Genomic DNA, 22,614 nt, shown 5'->3' with positions numbered 1-22,614 from the left:
CAGCACCAACCTTGGTCTCCACATGCATGTTCACATAAGTGCACATGTTCACACACACACAAAGTGTTCATAAACATCACACACACACACAAATGCACAAACACACCACACAGGTGAAAATGAAAAATAATCTCTTTCTACTTTGTTCATATTCACCCCCATACTTTGTTCTTGCTACGCTGCAGCGGGCTTGGCACCGACCTTAGCGAAGCTGGCTCCAGTGTCTCCCCCACCCCTCCCCAGAATGTTCCCTGCACCATCTTCCTGGTGCCTTGGATTCAGAGGATTCCCTTTCCTTTGCTCTGTTGCTGTCACCACCCGACAGTGAGACACTCGTGTTTTACTTCAGTCTCTCCTGCCTCGCGTTCACACCTGACTCTCACCTGATCTCTCCTGTGGAAGGCTGATCGGATGCTGCACCGTCTCTGTAGCCACGCTCAGTATCTTAAGTCACGGAGCTTCAGCCAGCTCTGTTGTGTTCACTGAAGACTTCAGGGGAACAGAAAGCTCACTCCATGAGTACCTCACTAGCCCAATCTTCCACCTCCCTGTTCCTCCTGTCAGGTCTATGTTGTCTCTTTTATCTAAGAACTAAATAGTTAGAGGGTGGGGAAAAGTTAAGAATTTTAGCTAAAAAAAAATTATAAAAATAGTGTGGATGTGAGTATGCTTAATACGCACTTTTTATACATACAAAAGCTTCAGTGGAAAAAGGCAAAAAAGTCAGCAAATAAATATTCTTATGCATACTTACGATACATAGCATATCATGGGGTTCGTAAAGCTAGTATAAAGTGACTAGAGAGGGACGACTTAGCATATCCATATCCTCACAGCTGCCCCCAACTTTTGCTTCTACAGCAACAGCAATTAACAACTACTCATTTAAGTGGGAACTCAATGGAAGAGTGCAATGTTGACATTTATGGGCTAAGTTAAACCTTAGCTAGACTTGATCATCCCCCCCATCTTCTGCTGTGTGTTCTCCAATCTTCTTCTATCTTCTCCCCATCCCCTACCAGTTCACAGCGTATATCGTCCCCTTTTCTATGTGGAGCAGTTAGCGTACCCCACTTTTCCAACCCTCCACATTCACCCTCATGACAGTACAACAAAGGCCTCCGCCGCCTCCTGCGTGGCTCACAGTGAGAAGGACAGAAGTACCTGATTCCTTGGGTCCCGGCAGCCAAACTGACCCAGTCTGCTAGACTGACTGGTTCATGTGCCGACTGCACTCTCTCTACTATCTAGAGCACCCTGCCTTCCAGGCAAAATGCCACCTTCCCCGGAAAGGCCTGCCACACACCTCTGCGAGCTGGCCGGGCTGTGCACCTGTATATGACTTCCTCTAAGAAGTGGGTCTACTATCTCAAGAAAATAACCACACTGTCCAAAGTGGCTTAGCAAGGCAAAAGGTTTGCTTCTTCAGAACAGTACGTAGCTGTGCCCACTCACCTGGCAAGCACACCTGGCAGGAGTCCCTCTAGGTCCTAACTCCTAACGCAGAGGGGTCCCTCTGGGTCCTAACTCCTAACGCAGAGGGGTCCCTCTGGGTCCTAACTCCTAACGCAGAGGGGTTCTTGCCTCACTCCAAGTCGCCACGTTCTTCCTTGGTTGGATAATTTAAAGAGGCACAGCTGAGATGCAGAAGTGATTTGGAGCAGAAAGTGTAACCTTGTGCACATATTTGATTTCAAGGAGTGCTGGCCCTGGAGGAATTGAAACTTCTTCCAAAGAGACTCTTTACAGTGTTGTTTTTTTTTTAATGGCATTTTGTTTTATTTAACTCTTTGGGGGGGGGGGGGAGGGATGGTACATTTTGTTTACAATTCCCCCTCTTTTGATTTTCTTCGAATTTAATTAACACTGGCTAGCTTTCCTGGTTTATGGTTTCCATCAGGAACATATGGCAAGCTGTGGGGAGTCTCTTCCTGTGGTTTCTATTAGTAGTTAGACTAGCCCTCACGTGAATGTGATCCTCCAGCTACACAGCTTCGTGGTCAGTGGCCACTCCAAGATCTTGGCCATCTTGCTATAAGAAAATGGGGTGGGTGCCAAGAGAGCATCTCCCTGAAGCAAAGGCACAAAGATCACAGGCCCAGTTTCTGGTCCAGCCTTGAGTGACACGCACTGCACTCAGGCTGAGGTCTAGTGAGTTGCTCAAGATAGTTCCGACCTGAGGGAAGAGAGCACAGCCCCGACTCCAGACGGGAGGGGCGGTCAGCTACTCCACAGTTGTTTCTTCCACCTGGTAAGCTTGTAGGCCACTTACCCCACCTTGCCTCGGGTGGAGGGTGTCTCTCCCACAGAGGATTGGTCAAAGCCTTCTTTCTTCCTCAGCTGTTCAACACAACGATCGAAACTTCCGAGAAGGTCGACGATCTGCAGTACCGCCTGATCATCCTCCTGCAGCAGACCCTGCTCACCGCATACACCAATGTTTCCCGGGGGCTCTTCGAGCAGCACAAGCTCATCTACAGCTTCATGCTCTGCGTTGAGATCATGCGCCAGCAAGGGCAGCTGACTGAGGCTGAGTGGAATTTCTTCCTCCGCGGTGCTGCAGGAATGGAGAAGGTAGCAGAGAGGGCGAAGTCCTCCCACCTGTTAGCGCGCACTCCCTTTCTCACTGCTGTGACCAGATAGCTGACTGGAAGCAACCTGAGGAAGGAAGTGTCCTCTGGGGCTATGGGGGGGGGGGGGATGGCAGCAGAGGGCGGGGCTATCATGGGGGGGGGGACGGGTGGCAGGGCAGCAGAGCAGCAAGCCTGTGCTCACACTGGGTGCACAGTCGGGAAGGAGAGCTAGGACTGGAAGTGGGGCCAGCATAAAGGCCTGAAGCAAGACGTGGAAACAGGTGATAACATCTGTTTGATTTGGAGCACTGGGGGTTAGTTAGTGAATTCTTCCCTTGTAAAACTCTGCTAAAGATTGCTGTTTAAAAAAAAAAAAAGTATCCCTCATCCCTTCTCAAATCATGTTTTCTGTGCTGTCTAATGAATACAGAACAAAGTTCTTCATGTTAAGGACAGACACCAGGAACAGAGATCAGACACATGCAACAACTAAGCTACCAACAGACCACTAACTACAAACGGCAGAAACGGGGAAAAAAATACAAAGGGAGAGAAGTGGAGGATTCAGATTTGGACATGACATGTCCTTGGTCTAAACTTAAAAAAAGAAAAAAGTTAAGCCAGGCAATTAAACCTCAAGACCAACCCCTCAGTTACCGGCTTCCTCCAGCAAGACTCCGCCTCCTGGAGCTTCCACAACCTTATCCAAAGTGCCATCAACTAGAGACCCGCTGTTCAAACACAGGAGCCTGTGAGGGGTCTTTCATGTCCAAACCACAGCTCACAGTCACCCCACAGTGTTGCACAGCCAGGAGGCCCAGTCACAGCTCAGCAAGGCCACCAGCTGGCTGTAGAATGGGGTTAACATTTTGCCTTGTGTGCAACGTTGTCCTCCCCTCAGAAACAGCTGGAGTAGCCAGTGAGCTAGGAAATTAATTATCTGAGAAACTGGAGAGATGGCTCAATGACCAAAAGAGCTTGCGACTGCTCCAGAGGACCAAGCTGGCCTCCCGGCACTCACATTTGATAACTTACAACTCCCTATCTCTCCACCCCAAGGGATTCGACATCCTCTTCTAGACAATCTTTTACAAAAACAAAACAGAAAATATTAACTGTCTTACAAATGTGAAGTTTTCTCACAGGGAGACTCAGAGAAGCTAAAGAACTTTCCAGAATGCATTAATGCTTGAGAGGGACTGCTTCACACATGTCTAAGTCTCCGTAGCCCCTTGTCTCTTCCTTTGCATGAGAGGGACTGATTCACGCATGGCTCAGTCTCTGCAGCCCTTGTCTCTTCCGTTGCTTGTTTGCTGATGTTCCTCGTGAGCAGCACATATTTTCAAAAGAGGTTTTTGGTGGATTTTAAAATCCACCAAATTCAAAGATTTAAAAACACCCAGAAATCAAAAAAAAAAAAAATAATTAATCACCTAATGACCAGGCTTGGTAAAGGATGGGTGCAGAGGCGGTGGATCACAGTGAGTTCAAAGCCAATCTGATCTGAACCTAACAAGTTCCAGGCTAGCCAGAGCTATATAGAAAGACCCTGTTGCACAGAATCCTCTTTAGAATGAACACACAGAAATCCTCTTTAGAAATTTCTCAGGAGTTTTTTTTTTAATTGAAATTTTCCTCCTCTGGTTAAAAAAAAAAGTAAAATGAAAGGTGAATATTTTCTCTTTCACTAGTCAAAGGGACAGTGAGCAGTGAGCCGGGTCGCGTAGGTCAAAGGTGCCTGCTGCCAGGCCTGATGACCTGAGTTCAACCCCAAGACCCACAGGACAGAAAGAAAAAAATGACTCCCACAAATTTTCCTCTGACCTCCACATGTGCATCTTGGTGTATGTGCGCCCACATCCATGCACACACAATAAATAAATAAATAAATAAATAAATAAATAAATAAATAAATGCAATTTTAAACTTTTAAAATATGTTTGGAGATATATTTTTTACCATTGCCTATTTACCTGTATATTTTAGCTCTAATGTTTTTTTCTTTCTTTTCTTTTTTTCTTTTTCTTTTTTGTGTTTTTTGAGACAGGGTTTCTCTGTAGCTTTGGATCCTGTCCTGGAACCAGCTCTTGTAGACCAGGCTGGCCTCGAACTCACAGAGATCTGCCTGCCTCTGCCTCCCAAGTACTGGGATTAAAGGCGTGCGCCACCACTGCCAAGCTATAAGTTTCATTTTTATCTTGTGTCACATGGGTTTTGCTACCTTATAAGGTACATTAGATTTTCTGGAATAATACAAGAAATTAATGCCCAGGTGTGAAACATTGTCTGTGAGAAAATTCGCACTGATCAAATTTAGTATTTCTTAGGACTGGATGGATGGAAGGGAGTGTAGGGAGAAATAGCAAGAGGCCCACGCAAACCTCGTTTTCTAGTCCTTGGTTCCTGGTCTCTGCAGCCATGTTTTTTACTTCCAGATCATCTACAGGCCGTTATCCAATAGCATGGGTACTTCATGACTCTGGGTTACACATTGGTCATTCTATCAGTATTTTAAGTTCTCAATATTATTATATCTGTACTCAGAGATCTTCAGTGCTACTGTTATAATTGTTTTGGGGTGCCACAACCCACACTCAATGAAGCAGTGACCTAAAATGTGTGTGTTCTTACTGTTCAACCAACCAACTACCCTAGCTCTTTCTCTCTTTTCTTGGGACTCCCTATTCCCTGAATTGGGAGAATTGAAAACTAGGCTAATTACTAGCAAAGGAGTGCAGGAGGAATTGTGAGAAGATGCTGCAGGAAGGGACAAGTTAGAACAAAGTATAATGCGACCTTTGTATAAAACTCCCATAAGGAAACCCATTAATTTGCACCCTAACTTAAAACTGTAATCCTAAATGAATAGCTAAATTGGCAACTGGAGAGATGACTTGACTGTTGAGAGCACGGGCTGCTCTGCTGAGGGTCCAGGCTCTGTGGCAGCACCCACACGGTGGCTCCAGTTCCCGGGAATCCACTGCCCTCTTCTGACCTCCTTGGGTACCAGACATGCACACGGTGTGCATGCATACATGAATCAAACACTTGTACTCATAAAATAAAACACTTTGAAAAGAAACTTGGCCAACTAATGGTCATGCAGTGACCTCTCATGAACATCTCTCTTGGAATCTAAAGTAAAAAACAATTAAGGTTGGAGAAGTCCGATTCTTCCACCAGGCAGTGAGTGGAGCTGCGAGAGCAAAGGGAAAGCTCCTGAAGACAATTTGTTGTTGTTGTTGTTGTTGTTGGGTGGGTCTTTGTTTGGTTTGGTTTAGGGGTTTTGATGGGGTTTGGTTTTGTTTTTGAGGCAGGGTCTCTCTTTTATGTATCTTTGGCCATCCTGGAACTCACTGAGTAGACCCTCAAACTCAGAGATCCATCTGCCTCTGTCTCATGAGTGGTGGTGCTAAATTCTTGTGTCACCACACTGGCCTCTTGAAGGAAATTAAAAGCAACACACTCCAGCAAGCATATGAATGATAAAAAGAAGATGGATTCAGCCACAACATCCTCTCTATACAGAGCAGATCCAGCCACTGCATCCCCTCCATCCAGAGCCTGAAGCAGATACAACCACAGCAACACCTTCCATCCAGAGCGTGATGCAGATCCAACCACTGCATCCCTTCCATCCAGAGCCTGGCACAGATCCAGCCACTGTATCCCCTCCATCCAGAGCCTGAAGCAGATACAACCACTGCATCCCCTCCATCCAGAGCCTGAAGCAGATACAACCACTGCATCCCCTCTATCCAGAGCCTGATGCAGTTCCAAACACAGCATCCCCTCCATCCAGACAGAGCCTGATGCAGATCCAACCACTGCATCCCCTCCGTCCAGAGCCTGACGCAGAACAAGGCCCAATTCTCTAAGTCTATGGAGGCAGAGAGGGGTAGAGAAGATGCAGAAGAAAAGTTTGGAACCAGAAACAAAGAAGCCTCTCTGAGCAACAGATTCCCAACATAGACAGCTGGAAGAAGACGCCTTCTAAGACTCCCATGGCTAGAAAGCGGAAGCCAAAGCTTGCTTCAAAGCTTTGGAAGACAGACTGACTCTCGAATCCTAGAGCCTTAATAATGATACTAAAGCTAGAAAGATGGCTCAGAGGTTAAGAGCACTGACAGCACTTGCAAAGCACCTAGGTTCAGTTCCCAGCATCTACATGCCTAACTCCAGTTCCAGGAAATATAGCACCCTCCCCTGGCCTCTGTGGGCACTGCGTGCATGTGGTGCACATATATACATGTGGGCAAAACACTCTTCTTGTACATGGTACAAAATAATTTTTTTAAATGTTTTAAGAATTGAAAAGAGCGAATGACAGTAAAAAATCCTTCACTGTGCTAAGTGGAATTGGAGCCTGGTGAGTAGCACATCTCGGGCTTGGAAAGAGGCCGATGGTTAAGAACACGCTGCCCTTGCCGAGGACCTGCGTTCAGTTCCCAGCACATATGTTAGGTGGCTCGCAACTGCCATAACTCTGACTCCAGAGGATCCAACACCTTCTTCTTGCTTCTGTAGGTACCCACATGCACGGGTACATATAAAAAAACACATAAATAAAAATAAAAACAAATCTTAAAGAAGTGGCATATCCGTATACAACATGATCACTAAACATCTCAAACCCACCGCTAAGATCTACAGCTCAGCAGAGCAAACCGATCCCACTCCGGTAGACGGTGTTCATGGTCACTCAAGAGCACTCATGAAGATGTGTAAGGTGAATGTTGTCTCCATGCTTTCTGGAACAATATCCCCCTCTCCGGCCCAGTGGAGCAGGAGCAATTGATTCTCAAGTCCTGCTATGTTAGAAGCATATCTCATGAGAACATCTGCCAAAGAATATGATTCTTCTAGAGAACTGGGCAAATGGAACTGAAAACCTCTGGAAAGGGCTCAACATCAGGACACCATTCTGACTACCCGCGGTTTAACAGAGAGGTTAGCAGGAATGTAGAGTGAGTTCTTCAACTCTCATGGATGGCTTTGAGGGGATCCAGACTTCTGTACAGGAAGGAAGTAGAGGTGTCATTTTTAGAAAGTCAGAGAGCTGGAATTAGAAGCGTCTGGGGAGTTGGAGAGAGTGGCTGATTTGCTCTGATCTCATGATGAAACCCAAGTTACTTCTTACAGACCAAGGGTGTGAGTTCTTGAGAAGGAAACACTTCTGGTGAAGATGTTTTGAAGGTTGTGGAAAAAATAAGGGCTTTAAAGTATCACACAACGAACAGGAGAGATGGCTCCAGTGGATGAGAGCACCTCTCCATCTTCAGAGAGAACCTCTGAAGGCACCGCTACACATGTCACACACAAAGAGATAAACATAAACAAATAATAAAAATAAAACAAACTCACACACATTTGCTTGAATGAGAAGAATTTGAGAAAACCGACTCCAGCTTTGAAAGATGTTCTGCTGTGGGTGAGATGCCGCCGGCAGTGTCTCAAGCTGCAGAGAAGTCTGTAGTGGAAGGAAGAGGCAAAATTTGCACTGATTTAAGAAATCAGTGCCACAGCCACCATGGTGAACAGTCAGCAGCCACCAACCCCAGGACCGGTGAAGACATCGCGAATCAGCAAAGGCTCAGACGATCATTAGCAAATTTTAGCAATGATGTTTTGAATTTAGGTACAGGCATTTTTAGACATAATGCTACATGTTGCATATAGAATAGACTACAATATAGTGTAAAATAATTCCATGTTCCATAGTAAACCCAAAACTCAGTGTAACATTTAATTGCATTATCCACCTTGTACGGCAATGGAATTAACTTGAGATGTCTCCTGGAGTATGTCTGTGTACAGTCTAATATTTAGGGAATTAAGTCTTCTAAAACTGCCTGTAGAACAGTAACACTCATCTGTTAATATTCAAAAGGTTATATCAGCAGTTCTCATCCTGTAGTTTGAGACCCCTTTGGGGATCTCATATCAGATATCCTGCATTGTAGATATTTAATTATGATTCCTAACAGTAGCAAAATTACAGTTATGAAGTGGCAATGAAACAATTTTACGATCAGGGGTGACCACAACGTGAGGATCACAGAATTAGGAACATGAGAGCCACTGGATTACATGCTTTAAACAGTTCAATTGGACGGTGCATGATTTGTATGCAATAAGCTGGTTGAACACATAGTTCAAAACCTCAGGCATCTGTTTAGAAGTAGTTTTAGCCTGAGACCATAGTTCTCTCTCTTTTGAAAAACAGTTCAGCCTTATGTAGTGCTGGGTGGCACAATAGAGATTTCTAGGAATATCTGAAATAACTCCATATGCGCTCATCACAGCTAAAGTGTGTGTGTGTGCGTGTGCATGCATGCATGTATGCACATGTGTATGTGTTCTTAATAGTTTTTCTTTTAAATTATATGTATGTTGGGGGACCACACAAGTGCTTACCAAGTCCAGAAGTTTCAGATCCCCTGAAACTGAAGTTACAGGTGGTTGTGAGCTATCTAACATGGCCGCTGGAATCTGAACTCAGGCCCTCATTCTTGCATAGGTGCCCGTACCCACAAGCTCGCTCCCCGCCCCAAGAATGGCTGTTTCCAGCACGCTGTTACAGCTTCTTTTCCCCTAGACAAACTTCAAGAGCACGCTGTCATGGTTGTCTCTGTAAACTCTGCCCACGTCCTGTCTCCCTGTAGGAGCGCCCTCCTAAGCCGGAAGCTTCCTGGCTGCCTCTTCAAATGTGGTTCTCATGCTGTGATTTAGAAGAAACCTTTCCAGTGTTTGAAGGACTTACAAAAAGTATCCTGTTACATCCCATTTCCGTGCGCATAGGTAAGGGACAAAGTGTACTGTTGGTGGGGGGGAGGGGTAAATGGACTCCTGATTCCTGACCTTAATTCATGCATTCACCCTTTCTCAGTGTCATACTTTTTGCCAAAAAATTATGTTAATTGCTTTTACAATATCTTGAATCGAGTGCTTCACCTACTAGTTGTGAATATCTCATGGCTATTTTACAATGTGTGTGTGTGTGTGTGTGTGTGTGTGTGTGTGTGTGTGTGTGTTTGGAGGATGTACTTGCCCGTGCAGCCAGGCAGCTATGGAAGCCAGAGCCAGTGTCAGATGTCTTTCTCCTATCACTTCTCCACCTTTTATTTCTTGAGACAGGGTCTCTCACTGAGCCTGAAGTTAACCATTTCCTCTGGACTGATTGGCCAGAGATCCACCTGCCTCCACTGTCCATCACTAAAGTTACAGGGCAAGAAACATCAGTGCCTGGCTTTTGCATGGGTGCCGGGGATCCGAACCTGGGTCTTCATACTTCACAGTAGGCTCTCTACCCACTGAGCCACCTCCCCAGCCCGTTTTATCGCCTTTAAGGCACTTTAGCTGCATTCCATAGATCTTTAAACTGTTTTAAAGGATGGCATGTACTCTGAGAAGGCAGAAGTGCAACTTGACGTCACACGCTTACACACTTGGAAACCAGCACTGCCTTGAGAAACGGGACAGTACCCACACCGCAGAATCCTTCCCGCTGCTTCTCTGCGCCTTCCCCTTTAGCCGCAGGCAACAACAGCTCTAATATGTAGCGTTTTCTTCCCCATATGTCTTAAATGTGCTCTTTCCATTCTAAAACTGCTTTTTGTAGTTCAAAGGCAATTAATATTCAGGGGCCTTATTTTCTGGATCAACTCGTTATAAAATGAAAATTATCTTTTGCTTTAAGATTAATGCTTTGTGATTCTTTAGACATTTTGGCAGCTTGATGCATGTGCTATGTATGGAAAATGTTCTGCGCATCTCATTGATTGGAGGCAAAATCTATATGTGGTGTTCAGCTCCAACGTACTCTGCCACTCACTTCACCGGTCGTTTCATTCTTATCCCGTCAGGCTCTGAGGGACGTGTGCTGAAGGGCACCAGGCGATGGGCGATTTCTGTTGGTAGCTTTTTGGGGTTTTTTTTACTACATCTTATAATCACGCTATTCTATGCAAACTAAGTTATTTTATGTGAAGTAAATAAATTCTTTTTTATAATATTTCTCTTTACTGGGGCTGAGAGATGGCTCAGCGGTTAAGAGCACTGCCTGCTCTTCCAAAGGTCCTGAGTTCAATTCCCAGTAACCACATGGTGGCTCACAACCATCTGGAATGAGATCTGGTGCCCTCTTCTGGCCTGCAAGAATACACACAGACAGAATACTGTATACTTAATAAATAAATTTTAAAAAAATATATTTCTCTTTACTCTGAATAATACTTTTTACTTAAAATCTATTTTAAGTTGTTTTTCTTTATGTATATTGTCTATGTGTGGGAGTACTGAGGAGCTCAGAAGAGGGCGCCTGATACCCTAGCCCTGGCATTGCATGCAGAACTAGGGTCTTTGAGCAGACAGAGCTCTTAACTGCTGAACCACCTCTTCAGCCCTTAAAAATCTCTTTTGTGTCGGGTGGTGGTGGCGCACACCTTTAATTCCAGCACTTGCGAGGCAGAGGTGAATCTCTGTGAGTTCGAGGCCAGCCTGGTCTACAAAATGAGTTCCTGGACAAACTCAAAAGCTACACAGAGAAAATTTGTCGCAAAAAAAAGAAAAGAAAAGAAAAAAATCTCTTCTGTAATGTAAGTTTCTCTTGGCAAGCCTTCATTTCTGTATTTCTATACTCTATTTCTTCTTAGTCTGGGGTGTCATTTGATGGCTCAGGTGTATCTTTGGTGGGTGCTGTTGGAAGGCATGTAAGAGTCTCTCTTTATTAACAGGCAAGTTTTAGTTCATTGTATTTATTTCAGTTATTGATCTATTTCTGTTTTCCAAACTGGTGAAAACTTTTAGCCCTGAGAGGATATTTGGTAACATCCAGAGATATTATCGTTGCTGCACGGGGGTGGTGCTGCAGGTGTCTGGTGAGAAGAGACCCAGAATGCTGCTGAGCACCCCACAATGCTCAGAGCTCTCCACAGAGAGGACACACCTGGTCCAGATGTCAGCATTAGTGAGCTGGAGGAGCGACCAGCCTGGATTTGCTGTTACTGTCTCATCTTGCGGAGATTTTCCTTTTCCCTTCTTGATCAAAATGGGTCGTCCACAGATCTTACTTTCTTCTGTGCTGACATGAAGTTCATACTTCTAACATTACTATTTATCTAGCTAACCACACCAGCAAGTGTGCTGGTATGGAGTCTCTGTGGACCAGAATTCCTGGGATCCTAATATTCTCATTTGACTTCCAAATAAAGACTATCAAAAAATGCTATTCGATGGTAGCTTCAAATATACATTGCATTTGTATATAGTACACCGGTTAGTGAGCTACCTAGAGGCTATTACAGAATCCCACATGAAATCTGCTCATCAGAGAAGCCCAAAGATGGACAGTTAGGGATGGACTCGACACAGAGGACTAGATGAGACTGAGTGCAGACAGAGAAAGAGGAAGGAGCTGGGTTGACAAGCAGGGTAATTCTGGGAGCGCTCCATTGCTTCCAGATAAAATAATAAGACGGTAAAGTGTTAGCCCTGGCCACTGAACTAAAACTGTAGAAGACTGTTGAAGTTTCTATTTATAATAGATTAATGCTCCAAAAGTGAGATTTGGGGTCTTCACTGGTAATATTTAATCACTAATCTCATTGCCACCCATAACTCAGTCTTCATAATTATATCAACTTATAGCCTTCTGTGGATTTCAAGTAGATCAACTAATAGATTTCATTAGCTGAGAGAAATTACCTTGAATATGCAGGGGCTGGAGAGATGACTCAGTGCTTGAGAGATTCCTGGTCTTGCAGGAGGTCTGGATTCACTTTTCTAGTACCCACTCGTAACTCCAGAGGCCTCTCCTGACCTCTTTGGGCACCAGCACACATACACACACACACACACATACACCGAAATAAAAATAAAAGTAGAGGGAAGAGTGGGGTGGAGCTGGGAAGAGTTTATGGTGAGGAATCAGAGACGATTAACTTATCTTTCATGCAAATATGAAGTTACCAAATAATAAACATGTTATATTAATATATAAAATAAAAACAAATTAGTCTTTAAAATAAACCTCCAGTGTTTAAATATGCCTTAGCACTAGAAATTAGATTGTAAATGAGAACCCCGGCGGTAGTCTTCTGTGTCCTCTGGGTTTGTCTGGGTTCGAACTGGATTGGATTGGCTCTGTTGACAGGTTCTCTCCACTGCTGCTCACACGCATGCAACAACATGCAACAACGTTGAGCTGATAAGCGTTGCTGTGACTTGAGCCCTGTGCTGCTGGCACAGCCTGCAGTCACCTCTGCTCCCTACAGAGGTCACTAGTTCTGCGGAAGTGGACTCTCACCCAGCACCACTACCATAAGTGACACGCAGTTTTGAAGTGTCCTTGGCTCTTTGCCGCTATTAGGCCCTCAGAAGTTATACCCAGCAATCCAGCTCCAGGATGCGCTCCTCTGGCCTCTATGGGCACTTGTCCATGTGTACGCAGATACCCACACTCAAATCAAAAAATAAACCTTTTTTAAAAGCTAACTAGCATCCTAACCCTCATTTCTTGGGACTATCGCATAGCTGGAGTGATGTTGGGGGAGCGGTGCACTCTGTGTATTGGGCATGTGGTCGTCATGTCAATGTATTCATGCAGTATTTATCTCAGTCAAATTACATATGCCAGAGTCAATATTCTTCTGCGGAAGGCTAACAGCTCTATGCTAGTTTTTAAAATTTCTTTTTAGATGTATTTATTTTTATGCTTATTGGTGTTCTACTTGCCTGTATGTCTGTATTCCATGTGTATGCATGGTGTCCACAGAGGTCAGGAGTTAAGGGTGGTTGTGAGCCACCACGCAGGAGCCAGGAATTAAACTTGGGTTTTCTGAAAGAGCAGCCAATGTCCTTAACCTCTGAGCCACCTCTCCAGCCCTCTGTATGCTATTTCTTAACATTATTGTATTCCTTTCTGTTTGTCCTACTATCCCAACAGGTGCTGCTTGATAGATTTTATGTTATTATCTAATATATGTGTTACTTTTGTTATCCTTTTATTATATAATTTATATTTTGATTAGTAGACTTGACCTATTACCTCATTTCATTATTATTTTAGTTTTGTTTTACCTGCTGTTGGTCTAATCATTTCCAATTTCACCATTATTTAGTATAATATCTCTATACATTCCTTTATTTTTAACCTCTTGATGAATTTTTTGGGGGGTTTTGTAGGTGTTTTGCTGTTGGATTTTGCTTTGTGATCTCATTTTAAATTTTTTGCTTTCTAACTAGTTTGAGTTGGGGAGCGGTTAATGTGTTCACAGTTGTATTTTTAAAAAGCTGGCAGTAAGCATAGGTACCTTCTTTTAACTAGCAACATGTATTTATTTAATTTCATAGTCAAAACTGCTCTATTTTTTAAAAAGCATCTTGTAAAATTGTCTTTCCAGGATCTTTTGAGACCTATATTAACCCACAGAATTGGGAAGGCTATATTAAATCAAAACAGGAAGAGGGAAAGGATCGGATTTGGGGTTCAGACTTCAGCTCTTTCCATAAGCTAATTCTTATTAAATGCTGCAAAGAAGAAAAGGTGGGTCATCATTTTTAAATTAAAGGACAATATCATAACATCTCTACCCAAGATCCTCAGCTAGTTGTGAGTCGTACGTTTACTTGTGGCTAACAACAGCCAAGTTTGGGAGCGACTTTAAAATAAAAAAGATTGTTTTAGTAGAATGTGTTTTCCTTGCCGGCTAAGAGAAAAGCCAGCTGAGAAACTGGTCACCTCCTGTCGGCCGTACACTATTAGGGAAGGTCCGCCTTCTCACACGTAGGACTGGGGTCTATTGGAAGGTTTTGGCAGGGAATGAATCTTGGCACTAATGGGGAGGGGGCATTAAATGGGCACAAAACCATAGTCTGCAGACCTGTTTGAAACCTACTAAAGTAGTCTGTGGGAGAGATCCCAGATATCCGAGTTAAGACAGAAGTAGCAGATTGTCGAGAGAGCAGGGAAGTGATGAGGAACTGCTATGGCTCCCCTGTTCTGCCCCAGTGCCGGTGGAGCTGTTTTTATCAAAAGCTAAGCCAAAGGGAAAAGATAAATGTGTGAGGTAGAGAAAGAGGGCTGTGAGCTGTCAGTGCCTGCCAACTATCAGAGAGGATGGCCGTCCACAAACTCCAGGGAGAAGTGTGTGTTAGAGTACAGATGAGGGAAATGAAGCCGCAGAGGTGATTCTGATGGGGAGACTAATATTTAGTACAGTAGGAGTTCCCAGGGCAGAGGATGATATGTGGGAAGGAAAATGGGGAGTCACAGAAGCAGGAAGAAAGCGGAGAGAAGCATCATGGGAAACAGTAAGGCTTGCAGTTTCCCTGTGGCGAGGCAACAATGTATGCTGAGAGTTTGTTTCCATATGCGCAGATGTGATCCCAATTTTGCTGGTGATAAAGGACCAATATCACCTGCTAAAAACTCTCACAGTGAGCTTCAGGAGGCACCAAATAGAAACGGAAGCTGTTCTTTGTAGGAGAGAAGGGGCGGGAGAAGGATACAGTGGGGAGAACTCACTGGAATTAGCTGGAAACTACTGATGTCGTGTTGCCCTATCTCTGTGGGAAAATGGGTTTGGGATTGGCGTGGGATACAGATGACTGCAGAGGAAGTATAATAGCTACAACATCACTGAACGCATGGCTAAGAGTCTTCTAGGAAAAGGAAGCATAAAAGGGAGGCTTTGTTATGAACAGATGACGTTGGACAATGGTCATCTCAGGTTGGCCATCCCCACAGCTACCTGAGAGGAGATAAGATGCCCTGGACTTAGAGGACAAGGAATTCTGGGTTTAGGATATTGAATGTGCACATCACCCTGAGCTTGTCATATGTCACCGCGGATGGTGGCAGAGTGGCTGGGACCCAGCAGCACTTTGGGAAGGGACACACTGAAGCATATGGGAAGGCTTCCAGGAAAATGGGGCAGTGGCTAGCAGGGGAAAGCTGGCAAAATGCGTGGTACTGAGAAGGCATCAGTCCCACAGAGAGAAGAGCTTTGGTGACTAGTCTACCGTGACTAGAAAATCCTCAATGTGAGAAATGTTGAAGATTCACAGTCTGTTTATGCAGCTGCGTGTTTGTTTCTCAAGGGGAAAAGAAGTTTTACTTAAAAACATACATTTATCTTATGTGTATCAGGGTTTTGCCTGCACATACTTGTGTGCACCAAGTGCATGCCTGCTACCTGCCAAGGTCAGAAGAAGTCACTGGATCCTTTGGAACCATGTAGGTGCTAAGAACTGAACCCAGGTCCTCTGCAAGAGCAGCCAGTGCTTTTAATCCCCGAGTCATTTCCCTAGCTTTCAAAAGAAGCGTTTTTAATAAGGATAGACGTATGAGAGAAATCAACTAATCTTTATGCGTGAGCTTTATTTTGACTATACATTAGACATATTGCTAATTTAAGCATGTATGCACACACATTTGCAATTCGGTCAGACAAAGGTGAACACTGGCTATACATTTGAAATTAATGGATTATCATTAGGAACTGTGTGATTATGTTATTAAAAGGCTGTCATATGAAAACATACCGAATTCCTTAAAGGTAAAATGGTATGAGACATGAGGCTTGCTTGATATCATCACTCTGGGGACTGAAGGAATGAGCAGAGGTATCGACGAAACAAGATCTGGTCTCGTCTTAGTAAATGCTGGAGCTGAGTGGAGAATCGGGTTTATGATTCTTCCACACAAAAGTCTAAATAAGAAGGGTTAAGCTATAATTTCTGGTCTTAAGCTTACACATAACTGGGCTCTCTAAGGGTTGTGAAATGGCTCAGCAGTTCAGAGAATATACTACCTTTGCAGAAGACACAGATTCAGCTCCCAGTGCCCACATTAAGCTGTTCACAACTGCCTGTAAGTCCAGCTCCAGGGGATCAGATTCCCTCTTCTGGCCTCTGCACTCACAAACATATAACTACACACACACAATTTAAACTAAAAATAAAATGATTTTTAAAAATATAAAGAAAGCTACAAATGGCAGACTTCTATGACAATACACAGAGCACGTATTGAAGGTTCTTGCCTGGACATTCAACCAAACATCTTATAAGCCTTATACTGCTTAACAAAATTTGCTTCATGTGTTAACATGGAAGAGTTAAAATTCAGATTGTGTTTTAGAAATGAGAATAAGTCCGTCACACCACAGTATGAGTATTCAAAAACCCAAATCAGTCAAGACCATGGGCCGGATCACATTGCAAAGGAAATTTAAACAATGACAATATGCCAGGCATCACGCCTTCCAACTAGATACCCTCATGGAATCATTCAGGAACATGGTCCCTCTGTTTGCTCCAGACGATGACATAATAAATAAGTGGGGTTGGGGACCAGGAATGGCAACATTATGTCTATAATCTCAGCACTTCTGTGGCAGAGGCAAATGGATCTCTATGATCTCCAAGAGGTCAGTCTGATCTACATAGTGAGTTCCATGTTAGCTAGGATCATATGATATGATCCTGCCTTGAATAAATAAATAAATTAGCTAACTGGTTGAAGCCTTAGAACAGATGAGACCAGAGACAAGATCTCGGAGTCAAGATTGTAAGGTGCCTAAGCTGTTGTGCCCACGTCTGTTCTAAAGCAGGGCCATTGGGTGTCCAATGGTTCCTTCAGGAGACTAGGGACATTCCAACACAGGTGATCTCCACAGGGTCCTGTAGTCTTGTACAAAAATTCAGCCTCCTTCAGAAGCAGCATGTTTAGATACAAAGATGAAATTTCATTCTAAAAATGAAATTCTTAGTGAACTGCAAGAAGGCTCAGGGAGTGAGAGCCCTTGCCGTGCAAACCTAATGATATGAGTTCAGTGCCCTGATCTCAAGGTGGAAAAAGAGAACCAGTCTTCTAGAGTTGTCTTTTGGCCTTTGTACACATGCATGACCTCTGGTGCACATGTGTGTGTGCTCACGCACACGCGCACACACACACACACACACACACACACACACACACACTCAGAGGTCTAAGTTTGGTTCCCAGCTCAGGCAGCTAACAGCTGATCACTTGCACACACATGGCATGCACAGCTCTGAGGGATTCAGTGCCCCCTTCTGGCCTCTAACAGTACCTGCACTCACATGCATATACCCACATGCAGACATAGACATAATTAAAGATAAAATAAGTTATTTTCTTAGATATCAAAGTACAGCACACCCTCCTCTAAGAGAGGGAAAACTGGGATAGGAATGTAAAACATCCTCATCCCACATACTACTTTTAACATTATTTTTTCTTTCTGACTTTCAGGTGGTTTTTGCTCTTACAGACTTTGTTATAGAGAATCTTGGCAAGCAGTTTATTGAGACACCTCCAGTAGACCTGGCAACTCTGTATCAGGATATGTCGAGCAGCACACCCCTGGTGTTCATCTTGAGCACAGGCTCCGATCCCATGGGCGCCTTTCAAAGGTTTGCCCGGGAGAGTGGGTATGCAGAACGGTAAGGTCACACCATGAGGCTATAGTTACATATGTTTGTGTGCAGACATATATGGTATATATGATATTGCTATTGTCTATATCAACCTTATACTAAAATGTATAGAAATGTATTGTAAGGAACTGGATCATGTCTTGTAATTAGGGAGTCTGAGAGGTCCACGTTCTACAGTCAGCACCTTGGAGGCTCTGAAGAGCTGATGATATATAGCTCCAGTCAAGTCTGGGAGGCAGAGATCTAGGACTGGTGATGGTATTAGGTCTTGAAACCTAAGAAGAGTCATTGCATCAATACCGGTGATGGTGTTAGGTCTTGAAACCTAAGAAGAGCCATTGCTTCAATCTGAACCTGAAGTCTGGAAAGCATCATGTCCCAGTCTGACAATCAAGCAGGCTGAGTGGTCTTCACCCCTGACCAGTGTGCAGACTTACAGAGCCCACGTGCAAATCTGAGCAATTTGTTGTCACTCCAGGCATTGGGTAAAGCCCTGCTTCACTATCAACTGACCACTAAGCCAGCCAACCAGAGAGATGGGTGTATATACGCTGCAAAGAATACAGACATTAGAGAAGTCACTAAGTAAAAGTAGCAACCACACAAGGAGCAATAGTGAACATCAGAGAGCGGCGACAACCCAATTCCTATAGTTGCCACATTATATATTCAAAATGTCTACATATCAAAAACTACAATGCATCCAAAGAAACAAGAAAATGGGAGAGTGTGTTCATTCACAGGGGAAATAATTAGCAACTCACTTGGAAGAATGTAATACCTTGAATTTAACATAATAAAACTTTTCAAATATATTTAACTGACTCATAGTAACCATGAGTTACTATAAGTATATATACATTATACACACACACAGTAACTATGAGTCATCAGACATGTATACCATATGTTAGAATCAGATCTGTGTGATTGGCATCTCTATCAAAATTCTCTCTACCGGCAATTTTGAAAGATGCTATTAACTGTTGTCAACCAGTTAGCATAATCTTCCTGTCCACCAGCACCCTACCCCTGTTGACTGTCCTTTATTACTCTCCGAACCCCCTTCCCCCAGGCAGTTTGAACCATGATCCTATTCTATATGTCTTTAAAATCAACCTTTTAGCCGGATGGTGGCAGCGTCCTTTAATCCCAGCACTCAGCAGGCAGAGGCAGGTGGACCTCTGTGAGCTGGAGGCCTCGTGGTCTACAGAGTGAGTTCTAGGGCAGCCAGAGCTACAAAGAGAAACCTTGTCTCGAAAAACAAAATCAACTTTTTATTTCTACATATAAGTAAGAACATTCGACATTTGAATAACAAGGTCTTGAACTATTTTAATTTTATTCATAACAGTAAAAGGAAAGCACAGACGAGGGACTGAAGTAAAACACAAAAGATGTCTCACCCAAATAAGGATATCAATAGGCAGGATTTACATAAAGAGGCCACAGAGAAATTGTAGAGGTGAAAAGCACAATACTGAAATGAGGGTTGTACCGAAGGGATGCAGCATGCGTGTGAGAAGGCAGGGAAAAGACACAGTGGGTGTGAACACAGGTCAGCTGACGCCATTCAGAGCAGAAAGGAAAAAGGAGAAATAAAGGCAGGGAAAAGACACAGTGGGTGTGAACACAGGTCAGCTGACGTCGTTCAAGCAGGAAGGAAAAAGGAGAAAGAAAGGCAGGGAAAAGACACAGTGGGTGTGAACACAGGTCAGCTGACGTCGTTCAGAGCAGGAAGGAAAAAGGATGAAGAAAAAATAGCGGAAGCCTAAGAAATGCAAATGTGGAAATCCCAGGGGAGGAAACAGAAACGCGCAGAAAGGACAGCTGGAGACATGTTGAAGACGTGTTCCTCTGGCAGTGACCCCGTCTCAAAGCCTGTGGCCCGGACTGAAGGAAATGCCCACCTTTCTGCTATGATCACCTGTCAGGTGGAAGACGGTGGGGTGGCCTGCTCTCCATAACCACATGAGCCAATACCCGCTCTGTCCTATATATGAACACATACACACAATTGTGTGTATCATGAGAATGTATCTGCAGTAAGAACGTGTGTGCGTGTGTGTGTGTGTGTGTGTGTGTGCATGCGCGTGCGTACTATGGGTTCTGTTTCTCTGAGGAACTCTTGAAAGTGGATGTGAGGTTTCCTTGGTCGGGGAGGGGAGGTAAAAACATTCCTGAAATGAGCAGTCAGTCACTAGGCATCCAGCGCTGTGCGTATTCCAGAAGACACTGAACTAACAGCACACTTGCAGTGGCTAAAAGGAACGGATAAATATTACTGAAGCGACATTGAGAGAAACAATTAATAAATGTCATCTCCTGAAACTGAAAAGCTTCTATAAAGCAAAGGCCACAGTCAACAAGACAAAATGGCAGCCTACAGTATGGGAAAAGATCTTCACCAACCCCACATTGGACAGAGGACTGATCTCCAAAATATACAAAGAACTCAAGAAATTGGTCATCAAAAGAACAAATAATCCAATAAAAAAAAATTGGGTACAGACCTAAACACAGAACTCTCAACAGAGGAATCTAAAATGGAAATGTTCAACTTAAGGAAATGCTCAACACCCTTAGGCATCAGAGAAATGCAAATCAAAAAAAAAAACTCTGAGATTCCATCTTACACCTGTAAGAATGGCCAAGATCAAAAACACTGATGACAACTTATTCTGGAGAGGATGTGGGGTAAAGGGAACACTTCTGCATTTCTGGTGGGAGTACAAACTGGTACAGACCCTCTGGATGTCAGTATGGTGATTTCTCAGAAAATTAGGAAATAATATTCCTCAAGACCCAGTAATACCACTTTTGGGTATATAGCCAAAGTATGATCAATCATACCACAAGGACATGGGCTCAGGTATGTTCATAGCAGCTTTGTTTGTCATAGCCAAAACCTGGAATCAACCTAAATGCCCTGCGACCCAAGAATGGATAAGGAAAATGTGGTACATTTACACAATGGAGTACTACACAGCAGCAAAAAATAATGACATCTTGAAATTTGTGGACAAATGGTTGGATCTAGAAAACATTATATTGAGTGAGATAAGCCAGACCCAGAAAGACAAATACCATATGTACTCACTCATAAGTGGCTTTTAGACATAAAGCAAAAAAAAGAAAAGCAGCCTACAATTCACAATCCCAGAGAACCTAGACAACAAAGAGAATTCTAAGAGAGACATACATGTATCTAATCTACATGGGAAGTAGAAAAAGACAAGATCTCCTGAGCAAATTGGGAGCAGGAGGATTATGGGAGAGGATAGGAGGGAAGGGGAAAGAAAGGGAGAGGAGTGTAGAAAAATATATACCTCAATAAAAATAATTTAAAAAAAATTTTAAAGTTGCTGAAGCAAAACAAGGTGAGATGATATGTTTTAACACATATCAAGATTTACTCTAGCCTATTAGAGTCATTTAGACATGGTCCTGGTCAAAGCTAGATGAGCAGATGGCTAAAAGAGAATAGAAAAATCAGAAATAGAGCCACATAATTTGGGAAACCATTTGTAATGAAAGTGACCCTTTAGAGCAATGAAGAAAAAATAATCATGTTTATATATAGCCTTGAGCCAGTGGGACGGCCATACACATGAAATGTACTTTAACCAGTACCTCGGCTTGTGCATGTAAATCAATCCTGATAGCTGGTACATATAAACATGGCAGACAAAGCAATAGAGGATAATATAGAAAATATCATCAGGGGGCTGGAGAGATGGCTCAGAAGTTAAGAGCATTGCCTGCTCTTCCAGAGGTCCTGAGTTCAATTCCCAGCAACCACATGGTGGCTCACAACCATCTGTGATGGGGTCTGGTGCCCTCTTCTGGCCAACAGGCATACACACAGACAGAATATTGTATACATAATAAATATTTAAAAAAGAAAAGAAAATATCATCAGAAGTATGGAAATATTTTTTAAATGAAATATAAAAAAGAGAGATCATTTAAAAGGTTGGCAAGCTAGGTGTCATTGTGCACACCTATAACCCTAACACCCAGGAGGTGAAGGAAGAGAATTTCACATTCATAGCCAACCTGAACTATGCGGAGTCTGAAACTCACTGAGCAAAGACAACTGCAGCCAAACTTAATGACCTAAGTTCAGTTCCTGAGTCCCCCATGGTGAAAGGAGAGATCCAGCTCCTGTAATTGTCCTGTGACTTCCATATGCACACCATGAAACCTAAGTTCCCATGCACAGAGATGTGTCACACATGCGTGTACAGAGAATATCAATAAATGTAATTTTAAATTAACTAAAATTGCTTTAAGATAGCATGAAAGTCTTCCACTGTTGTTCCACCAGAGTGCAGTCAATTTCCCTGGGCCAGGGACAAGGCCCCATTGCCGAGAAGATGATCAAGGATGCAATGAAGACTGGAAACTGGGTGTTCCTGCAGAACTGCCATCTTGCTGTTTCCTGGATGCTGGCAATGGAAGAGCTGATCAAAACCTTCACAGATCCAAGTAAGTCATGCACGTTCCTCTGAGTAATGGCACCATCCTCACACGGCTTTGCTTATCCAGATGGTCTAATGGAGAGTCTCCACTA

General features: G+C 43.6%; 1 protein-coding gene across 1 annotated transcript in view; it reads left to right on the top strand.

The window, feature by feature from the left end:
- The window catches only part of Dnah6 (dynein axonemal heavy chain 6), a 192,270-nt gene that overhangs the window by 141,175 nt on the left and 28,481 nt on the right, over positions 1 to 22,614 (top strand). The window contains exons 60-64 of the mRNA XM_041639106.1: positions 2,341 to 2,574; positions 9,239 to 9,374; positions 13,976 to 14,118; positions 17,854 to 18,044; positions 22,369 to 22,529. Coding sequence (XP_041495040.1) covers positions 2,341 to 2,574; positions 9,239 to 9,374; positions 13,976 to 14,118; positions 17,854 to 18,044; positions 22,369 to 22,529 — 865 coding nt within the window. The remainder of the gene's footprint in view (positions 1 to 2,340; positions 2,575 to 9,238; positions 9,375 to 13,975; positions 14,119 to 17,853; positions 18,045 to 22,368; positions 22,530 to 22,614) is intronic.

The sequence above is a fragment of the Microtus oregoni genome, unplaced genomic scaffold (assembly GCF_018167655.1).
Source record: "Microtus oregoni isolate MIOR12 unplaced genomic scaffold, Mior012 000002F_ref0000024, whole genome shotgun sequence".
Taxonomy (NCBI): Eukaryota; Metazoa; Chordata; class Mammalia; order Rodentia; family Cricetidae; genus Microtus; species Microtus oregoni.
The sequence above is the reverse complement of the archived record's forward strand: the minus strand, read 5'-3'. Positions and strand labels throughout refer to the sequence as shown.